Source organism: Carettochelys insculpta, chromosome 12 (genome assembly GCF_033958435.1).
Source record: "Carettochelys insculpta isolate YL-2023 chromosome 12, ASM3395843v1, whole genome shotgun sequence".
Taxonomy (NCBI): Eukaryota; Metazoa; Chordata; order Testudines; family Carettochelyidae; genus Carettochelys; species Carettochelys insculpta.
Window position 1 is genome coordinate 5,395,452 of NC_134148.1, and position 10,208 is coordinate 5,405,659.

General features: G+C 51.5%; 2 protein-coding genes across 3 annotated transcripts in view; one reads left to right on the plus strand and one right to left on the minus strand.

Moving 5' to 3' along the window:
• Nucleotides 1-7,230, minus strand: part of ARID3B (AT-rich interaction domain 3B) — a 57,566-nt gene extending 50,336 nt beyond the window's left edge. For both annotated transcript variants that reach the window (XM_075007037.1, XM_075007036.1), the window contains exons 1-2: nt 7,135-7,230; nt 1,329-1,973 (exon numbers count right to left, since the gene is read on the minus strand). In XM_075007037.1, coding sequence (XP_074863138.1) covers nt 1,329-1,892 — 564 coding nt within the window. In that variant the 5' untranslated portion in view covers nt 1,893-1,973; nt 7,135-7,230. The remainder of the gene's footprint in view (nt 1-1,328; nt 1,974-7,134) is intronic.
• A 193-nt stretch (nt 7,231-7,423) lies between these two features.
• On the plus strand, nt 7,424-9,736 carry LOC142019544 (actin, cytoplasmic type 5). The gene is made up of 2 exons (XM_075006586.1): nt 7,424-7,537; nt 8,081-9,736. The coding sequence occupies exon 2, from the start codon at nt 8,092-8,094 to the stop codon at nt 9,220-9,222; it is 1,131 nt and encodes a 376-aa protein (XP_074862687.1). The 5' UTR covers nt 7,424-7,537; nt 8,081-8,091; the 3' UTR covers nt 9,223-9,736.
• Nucleotides 9,737-10,208: the final 472 nt, after the last annotated feature.

The window sequence follows — 10,208 nt, forward strand, 5'->3', positions numbered from 1 at the left end:
CAGAGAAAACCCTCTCCAGGGAGCCCTGAGCTGCCACTCCCCCAGCCGGGAGAGGGGGAGCAGGAACAGCAGGTGTCACTACTTCCTGCCCACACCGGGCAGAGCCTGTGGACTGGATTCAGCCCCAGCTTCCCCAATTCGGGACACGAGGCTCAGGGCTCCCCACCTTCTGCCTCATGGGGGCCGGATGCTAGGGAAGAGAGCCCCAGGCCACAGGGGCTGGATCCAGACAAGCCATGGTCCACATCTGGACCACAGTCCAGGGTTTGCCCTCTCCTGCTACAGCAAATCCCAAACCACCCTGCACCTCAAACCCCTCATCCCCAGCCCCAGCCCCAGCCCCAGCCCCGAGCCCGCACGCTGATTAATATACATAATTACGTTGGCTCACGGGCATCAGGTTTTTTCCAACTCAATAGAGAGACAACAAATTTGAAAACCACTCATCTAAAGGCCAGGTTTTGAACCACCAGCGCTCAGAGCAAATGTTAATAAAGCAGCTCCAATGTCCTATGTATTCACAGGCGTGGCAAGGGAGAAATTCTGTCTATAGCCAAAGATCCATCGACAGCCAAGTTCCTTCAACCCGCACTCAATGGAACCCTTACCCAAACTCAGCAGCACGACAGCTTGGAGCAACTGCAGCTAATCCCAACCCCACGCAAGAAAAAGAGCGCTGTTAGGTGCAGGAACAGCCTAACGCTAATTTTAAGCATAACGCTCCCTAGCACTACACTAAAAAAATGCCCATTTATGATGAAGCAGACAGTAAAGCGAAAAGCTCCTGGCCCTCCAGCTTCAAGCATGAGCAATTATTGATTCAACCCACGTATCATCGATACAACACCCACGCATCAAATACAAAATGGCCGTGCTGCTCAATCAGTAATGGGGTGTGGACCTTTTGCCTCACTAGGAAGTGGGCAGAATTTGAGCCTAAGTTCATAGGGACTTAGTGACACAGTCTTTACTACCTGAGGGCTCACGGTTGGTGTATGTACAGTAAGTTAAGTCAGTTACTAGCAGACAGGTGCCAGCATCAGAAGTCATCACAACTACAGGTACTAACCAGTCCCTTGCTAAGAGGCTCTGCAGAAATGCAAAGGACTGAATGAGCCACAAAGTCCACAGCTCCGTTTCCACCACTAGCCCCGGCCTTTGTTGACCAGGGCTAACACACGTAGATAAGGGGCTTAAATTACATCTTCTGCAGACAGTTAGAGAGCAGCTCTCGCAGAGCCGTGTCAAACGTAGCCCCTTTCACAAGTACCACATTCACTTTTGACAGACAAAGCCTTTGTTAGGAGACGAGAGATCTCAGCACTGACCTGCTTGAGCTGCTCATCCATTCTCCAAGCCTGCCGCCCAGATGGGGAACCAGAATACGATTGCTTAGTAGTCTCTTTATCCTGGTCTTCCTTTCCCTGATGTCCCCGCTGAAGTCCTGGTGCTGGAAGCGGATTTGAGGTAGAAGCCACTCTTTGGTTACGATGGGCAACTTTTTGAGAATGAAAATACTTCAGAGTAGAACCGGCATCTTTCCCAGCCACTTCAGTGTCATCGTCGAGATCTCCATCTTCCAAGCCCTCCTCCTCTTCATCCTCTTCTTCCTCCTCCTCTTCCAGCTCGGAGGTCACACTGCTCTGATCGAATGCTTGTGTGGCCCCAACTGGAGGAGGGACTTTGGCCAAAGGACTGAGTGCTGGGCTGCCTGAAGCCCTGCCAGATGTGGCGGCTAGAACAGCCTGCTGTGTGGCCAGCTGCTGAGTATAAAGCAGCTGGGCTTCTCTCATCTGCCTCTGCTGCCTCTCTCGGGAATCCATCTGCAGAGGACCTTGCTGCTGCTGCTGTTGCTGCTTCTGCAGCTGCTCAACGACAGCCTCTAGCTTCATCCCGCAGTTAGCATGGCTGTGAAAGGACAGCTTTTCTACCCAGCAGGGCTCAAGCCCCAACCTTCAGAGATCAGTCGACAGCTGAAATACAAATAGATATTTGTGTGACTATAACACACCTTCATCTTCTTCCCTGCAGAGGATAAGCAGGCTGCAAAGCCAGTCCTCTTTCCAGGCTAGGAGACAAGGAAATAGTCAACTAGAGTTTTGCAGCCTCAAATTCAAACTTGCAATCAACTCTCAGCGTGTTTAATTGTAATTTCAAACCCCATGCACGACAGCATAACCACAGTTTTACAAACTGCAAACTGCTGACTGCGCTAAGGGCATATTCTTCACTGACCACACTTCCAATTAGGATATTTGCAATTAATTTTGAAATCCATCTTACTGCATATACTCTCTGAAGGAGTTGCACATCACAAAAACCGTACTGCATCGGGATGGGCAATAATTTTTGATGGGGGGCCACTCCAAGATTTGGTAATTGGCCAAGGGCGGCATTTTTCTATGGAGGGCATGCAGGATCTGGGATGGAGACTGACTGCAAAAGGAAGGCTGGGGTAGAGGGATCTGGCGCAGGGGGTTGGGTTCTGGGTCCAGGACGGGGTATGGATACAGAAGGATTCTGGCCTGGGGGAGGGGTGTAGGAGCAGATGCAGGGTCATAAAGGGAGTTCTGACCTAGGGTTTGGTTGGCGAGCTGGAGCATGGGCTTGCGGTGAAGGTTCCAGGCGGCGTATGGGTGCAGGAGAGGATTCGGTCCTGGGCAAGGAGGGAGTGCAAAGGGGGGGCACACATGGCAGGTGCAGGATCTGCTGGGAGGCGCTTACCTAAGCAGCTCCCGGCCAACAGCACTTTCAGGGAGGCTTCCCTGCCTGACATCAGCCCCAGCCCTCTGGCTGTTCCATGTGGCTCTGTTTTGGGAGGGAAGGGCTTTGTGCGCTGACCCCACCTCTGGCAAAATCTCTCAGCTCCCATTGGCTGCTTTCTAGCCAATAAGAAGCCGAGAGAGAATGCAGGGGCAGGAGTCACAGGCAGAGCTCTGCCCCCTCGGCAGCACAGAGCACCACAGGGAGCAGCCAGCTGCTTTAAGCAGCGCTGCTCCCTGCTTCAGGGGCAGCACAGATTAAAGGCTTGGTGGGCCGGATCTCATCTGCCACTATGTGTTGCACTTTCCAGTAAACATATTTATAATCCTGTACCAAATACAGGTTATATCTTTGCAAGTTACATCATGGCCTCATCATTTTGTACAGAAGTTCCACATAAGCTCTGTGAGACCTTCATATTTACTGTTACTCTAGCCTCTCACCTTCACCACACATAGCTTTGCCAGTGCACCTCGCGCCCCAAGCTGGGACGCACTGTTACTGTAATGGAGGAGGCACTAGGCTTTGTTATCCCTCCATTGTGACCTACAACATCCATTGCCCTCCTTCTTTAGGCACCTCTGGAGTAAAGTCTATTTGTCTCTGCTAAAGCCAGGTATACAGTTGACAAACTGGGCAAATCCTGGGAGAATGATTGTTCTCCTAATTTCTAAAGGCTAAAGGAAAATGTGCATTTCCAGGCATTATGACAGAAATCAGAAATAAAGCAAATCTAACATGTAAAGTAGCTGCCCTTCAAGATTTACCAATAAATCAGAACAGAGTCAATAGATATAAGAAACAAAGGAAAGGCAGCCAAACAAACTAAGGAAATCCTCCTTCCACCCACATTACCAGCACTGTTGTATGCAAGCTAATCAACACAAGGTCCTTAAAAAGGAGAATAGTTTGCTAATGCTCTATAGATAAATGCAAGAAAACACACTTCTGTAGCTCAGGTCACTTAATGTGTTTGAGTTCCACACAGTTCCAAAATAAGAGAAAACACTTAGATGGCCCTAGATTCTCCTTCAAAAACGTTCAACAATATCTTCTGCAAATATAATACATTGGAACTGATTTTAAATTGTGCAAGTAAATTACAATGCTGAAGAAGTTTTTCTCTGCAAATCATTTCCTGTATTAAGCAACTATGATACAACAAAATAGAATAATTCCAATAACAGGTATATCAGCATTCTTAACTGTCATACTCTGAGAGCTTTTAGCTTAAAAGTGAAGCAACGCAGTTTAAATTACAGGAACAATAATGCATCATCTGTCATGTAGTTAAGGTATTAGGCACAATACACAGCCTGGGACTGGTATTTTCATACATACTCATCGCTGGTACAATAATAATGAACTAGAATGTGAACTGTAATACCACACACAAACCACACTGTTTATGACTGAACCCAACGCATACATGTACAACTCCCACAACACAACAACTGTGTAGTGCTGCACCTGAGGCATGTTAGAGTGTCATCTATTAGACCTCAGATGTAGCAATACACAGCAGGGTGTGCAGTTAATACATGCCTCAGGTACAATGCAATAATAAGTGATTGGTATGTGATTAATATCAGGTAAACACACCTCAGATGTAGAAAAACAAGCCCTGGTATGCGGTTCCAGAGTGTCTCACACATCTTTGAGACAATAACACATGAAAAGTTATACCAAGATTTACTCACTCTTCTCGATAGTCTGACATTAATCTGAAACCCAAAGCACTCCAGAACCAAAGATACAGTAACCAGAACCTGATTAGGCATCAATGTGACTGCAAAAAGATTTGACGTTTCTGAGTGTTTTAAGTACATAAAGATATTTACAAAAGAGAGTACAAGATCAGAATCGTTGCTTTAAATTCTCCTATTGCTATTATAGAAAATAGCTTTAACACCAGATTCTCCTTCCAGCATTAGTATCTGCTTAGTTTTTTGACTTACAACAAACTCTGGTCAGCGAAACTTCTCAGTTTAACTTTCACATACTCAAGCACTAACCCAAATTCATGTGAACAACAAGAAGCCCTGTGGCACCTTACAGACTAACAGATATTTTGGAGCATAAGCTTTTGTGGGCAAAGACCATCTAATGAAGCAGGCAGCAGGAATTCTTCTTGTTCTCGAAGATAGAGACTAACATAGCTACCTCTCATGTTGAATAGTAACAGAGAGTAAGCTGAGCTAGTCTATACACTATCAAAACAAAAGGCAGTCAAGTAGCACTTTCCCACGAAAGCTCACCTAATAAACTATTCTGCTAGTCTTTAAAGTGCTACTTGAGTGCCTTTTGTTTTGATAGCTACCTCTGTGACACTTGTCACCAAATTCATGTGGGTTTCCATACACAAAGAGCAATTACAGAAAGCGCCTTCCCATTTGATCTTTGACTAATGACATATATTGATATAGATACAGATATATTCTCAAAATGGCTTTTGTAAACCTTTACTCTTTGTTTTAATAAAGCCTAATTTTGGGAATAAATCACACAGTAATGCTCTGACAATACTGGATGGGGCTATAAAAATGACATTTTGAAACAGAAAAAAACATTGGAAGAGAAAATATACAATTAAAGCTCCTCTGAGAAGATCTGACTTTAGAAAGGAATAGTAAAACAAAACACTTCGTGCTCCCTGTAGTCTCAGACAGACTCCACTATGGAATGTTCTTGCTTTCCCAAACTTTTATTGTCCCTGCTACAGCTAGTTCTCACACCTCGCTACCGTAACCTACTTACCTGAAAAACCAGCCACCTAATTAACCCCTTTCACACACAACTTGTCACCTAACCCTGGGGTGCACAACGTGTGTGGAGGTGAAATTTTGTAAGGGGAGCACAGCAGAAGCGGTTGCTGGGTCTCAGGCTCATCCATCTAATTAAAAATGCTCAAATGGTACCTATTATATATATATATATTTTCACATTTATACACTGATTAGTAAAAGGTTTTACATTCTACAGACTTATTTTCTTACACGTGCTGAAAGTTTTTTCTTTCCGCCATATGTACCTAACTGAAATGTCCGTCAGTTTGGATTACATTAGACAGGTTGGTGGGCCACTGCTGATTGCAGGGACAAACAGTGGGGCCGGAGGAAAAAAGTTTGTTCGCCTTTGGCCTAGCCAACTCCTCCCACCATGGTCATTCACTTTAACCAATCTCACAGCCTGTCCTTCTACCAAGCCAAATCCCCCTCCCCTGTTACTAACTCCAAACATATCGCACTAACCCAGAGCCAGTCATTGCAGCCAGTCCTAAAGAATGCCCCCAACCAACCAACCTGCTCCACCTCAACACCCATAAGCCTCTCCTCACAGAGCCCCCCAAGAGCTTCCCCAGCCCCGTCACCAACTCCATACCACACCCACCCAAAACAACTCAGCAAGTTAACCACTCTCTCCCCTCCTGACAAGACTCTCCAAAACCTTCATAACCAGCTCTTCAACATCCCTGTAGCCTAGCCTCACACCCAGCCCCGACCCTTCCTCACACCCAGCCTCAGCCCCTAACCCCACAGCCTGGCCTCACACCCAGCCCCGACCCTTCCTCACACCCCGCCTCAGCCCCTAACCCCACAGCCTGGCCTCACACCCAGCCCCGACCCTTCCTCACACCCAGCCTCAGCCCCTAACCCCACAGCCTGGCCTCACACCCAGCCCCGACCCTTCCTCACACCCAGCCTCAGCCCCTAACCCCACAGCCTGGCCTCACACCCAGCCTCAGCCCCTGACCCCACAGCCTGGCCTCACACCCAGCCCTGACCCTTCCTCACGCTCAGCCTCAGCCCCCAGTGCCTGGTCCCATACCCAGCCCCACCCCGACCCTTCCTCACACCCAGCCTCAGCCCCTAACCCCACAGCCTGGCCTCACACCCAGCCCCGACCCTTCCTCACACCCAGCCTCAGCCCCTAACCCCACAGCCTGGCCTCACACCCAGCCTCAGCCCCTAACCCCACAGCCTGGCCTCACACCCAGCCCCGACCCTTCCTCACACCCAGCCTCAGCCCCTAACCCCACAGCCTGGCCTCACACCCAGCCTCAGCCCCTGACCCCACAGCCTGGCCTCACACCCAGCCTCAGCCCCTAACCCCACAGCCTGGCCTCACACCCAGCCTCAGCCCCTAACCCCACAGCCTGGCCTCACACCCAGCCTCAGCCCCTAACCCCACAGCCTAGCCTCACACCCAGCCCTGACCCTTCCTCACGCTCAGCCTCAGCCCCCAGTGCCTGGTCCCATACCCAGCCCCACCCCGACCCTTCCTCACACCCAGCCCCAGGCCCCACCCCCACCGCCTGGCAATACACCCAGCCCCCACCCCGGCCTCACACCCAGCCCACCCCACTCCTACCAGCAGCGGGGCCGTTCCCTCCTCCGGAGCAAGGGGAGGTGGTCGCTGCAGGCCCGCGCGCAGCCACTCCACTCTGACCGTCACCCCTCCCCCGCCCCCTGAGCAGAACCGGAAACGGGGCCGGAGGGGGCGGGGCGGCCAGCGGAAGTTACGCCACCGCCGCCCCGCCCTCGACGGGAGAGGCACGCTGACCGGAAGAAGGAGGCGGGACCTGCCGGGAGGAAGTATTCGGAAAGGGACGGGACTGGGGTGAGGAGAAGGGCGGTGATTAGCAGCAGCCAATGGGCGCGCGGAACCGACCACGAGTTTCCGTTTCCGGTGGTGATAAAGCGCTGCTGGAGGCAGGTGTTATTGACTGCGTGGGGAAGTCGCACAGCGCCGGCGTGTGTGAGGGCTCCTGCAGGTACCAGCCAGGGGGAGGTGGGTGGTGGGCCGGGCCCGAGCTGCTCCCTCGCAGGTCCGGGGATCGGGACCTTTCGCCCGCGGTGCTACGGGCGTGGGCGGAAGCAGATCCCGGCAGGCCGCCCCTCCCCCCCCACACCTTGGCGCCACCAGGCTGCCGTCAGCCCCGCTGCGTGGCCATGTGTGGGCGCGCTGACCCTGCCTCAGTTCCTGGTGCCGCTGGGGGTTGGGCGTGAGCCCCGGGGTCCGCATGGTGTGGATGGCAAAAGTGCCCCAGACCCCCTGCCTCGGGTGCGGCCGGTCCCCGGGGTAGTCGCTGCCTGACAAAGCAGGGTCGGGTCCTGTGAGCAGTCAGGGACGCTCCCTGGGGTCGCACGTTCTCAGTCCCTCTCCCTGCGCAGGCCTGTAGCTGTGCTTCTGAAGGCATCTTCTGGCCCCTGATCCTTGTTCTCTTGCCTGAATGGTAGTTGCTGTAGGATCTACAGGGCTGGTAGTCGGATAGTGACAACCTTGCTCGTTTTCCCCCTAACTGTTTTTCTCTCAGATTAACTCAAAATGGCCGATGAAGAAATTGCCGCCCTGGTTGTTGACAATGGCTCTGGGATGTGCAAAGCCGGCTTTGCTGGGGACGATGCTCCCCGAGCCGTGTTCCCCTCCATCGTGGGACGCCCCAGGCACCAGGGCGTCATGGTGGGCATGGGGCAGAAGGACAGCTACGTGGGGGATGAGGCCCAGAGCAAGAGAGGCATCCTCACCCTGAAGTATCCCATTGAGCATGGCATCGTCACCAACTGGGATGACATGGAGAAGATCTGGCACCACACCTTCTACAACGAGCTGCGGGTTGCCCCCGAGGAGCACCCGGTCCTGCTCACTGAAGCCCCCCTGAATCCCAAAGCCAACCGAGAGAAGATGACGCAGATCATGTTTGAGACCTTCAACACCCCGGCCATGTACGTGGCCATCCAGGCGGTGCTGTCCCTGTACGCTTCGGGCCGTACCACGGGTATCGTCATGGATTCCGGGGACGGGGTCACGCACACGGTGCCGATCTACGAGGGCTACGCCTTGCCTCACGCCATCCTGCGTCTGGACCTGGCGGGCCGGGACTTGACCGACTACCTCATGAAGATCCTGACGGAGAGAGGCTACAGCTTCACCACCACGGCCGAAAGGGAAATCGTGCGCGACATCAAGGAGAAGCTGTGCTACGTGGCCCTGGACTTCGAGCAGGAGATGGCCACGGCCGCCTCCTCTTCTTCCCTGGAGAAGAGCTATGAGTTGCCCGACGGGCAGGTGATCACTATTGGGAATGAGAGGTTCAGGTGCCCGGAGGCCATCTTCCAGCCCTCCTTCCTGGGGATGGAGTCCTGTGGCATTCACGAGACCACTTTCAACTCCATCATGAAGTGCGACGTGGATATCCGAAAGGACCTCTATGCGAACACGGTGCTGTCTGGAGGAACCACCATGTATCCCGGCATCGCCGACAGAATGCAGAAGGAGATCACGGCCCTGGCGCCCAGCACCATGAAAATCAAGATCATTGCCCCGCCGGAGCGTAAATATTCCGTCTGGATTGGGGGCTCCATCCTGGCTTCTCTCTCCACCTTCCAGCAGATGTGGATCAGCAAGCAGGAATACGATGAGTCTGGCCCATCCATTGTCCATCGTAAATGCTTCTAAAGAGGGTCCCGGCGGGTGCGCTCACCTCCGCTGGTGGGGTTAGCTGCGGGGCAAAGATATCTACCAAATGGCGTAGTTTATTGTAACCTTTGCCCTTCAAAAGCCTTTCATGTTGGACCAATATTGTTTGACTTCCTCCCCTACCTTCCCCTCCCCTCCCTTAGGTTTACCTTGACTCTTCCTTTGATGTACTGTGTAGTAACTATAGCCTGTGCATCTTTAAGCTTTGTTACCGGTTGCACGTGTGACCAAGGTTCCAGTTACCAGTATTAGTGGAGAGAGCTACCTGTTAGGCTTTAATTCTCCTGTGGCTGACTAGTGACCTTCTGTTTTCCCCTTAGCTATACATTTTCTGGGGCTGGGGACTAGATTAAGGCTTTATGATGTGACTTTCATGTAATGCATCTCCAAAGTAGATTTGTAACTAACTGACCTTAAAGGTGATGACTGTAGTATCACTGACAGCTCCTTGTATAAGGCAAACTAATAAACTTCTGTGGTTTGAAATTTAAAATGCAGTGTACAGTTCCTTCTAGGAGAAAAGATGATCAGTTTGGAGACCTTAATGACACTATGAAGTCTAATAAAACAAATGCACGTTCCATAATAGTTTGTTAAATTGCAAGGCTATACTGCAGCATGCCAGATTAATCTCCCACCCCTCACCCCAGGATGGTGGTGATTGCACGGAAAATGCCATGGGGACTTATCAAGTGTGCTTGTCTGTCTGTTTCAGAGTACAGTAAGCCCCCAAAATACACGGCTTCAAGTTGCAACTCACTTTAACGTGAGTTGAGCACAATTTAAAGCTGCTCTGTGTCTGTCAGCCTGCCTTGCTGCCCACAGCAGTGGGTACCTAGGCAGGCTAAGAGCCCCTTTTCCCAGCCATGCAGCTGTCACCCTGACAGCAGTGGTGCTAGAGGAAGGCAGGGAGAAGCACCCAGGAAACTGATCAGCCTTGGTTGGCTGTTCAGTTTCCCAGGTCC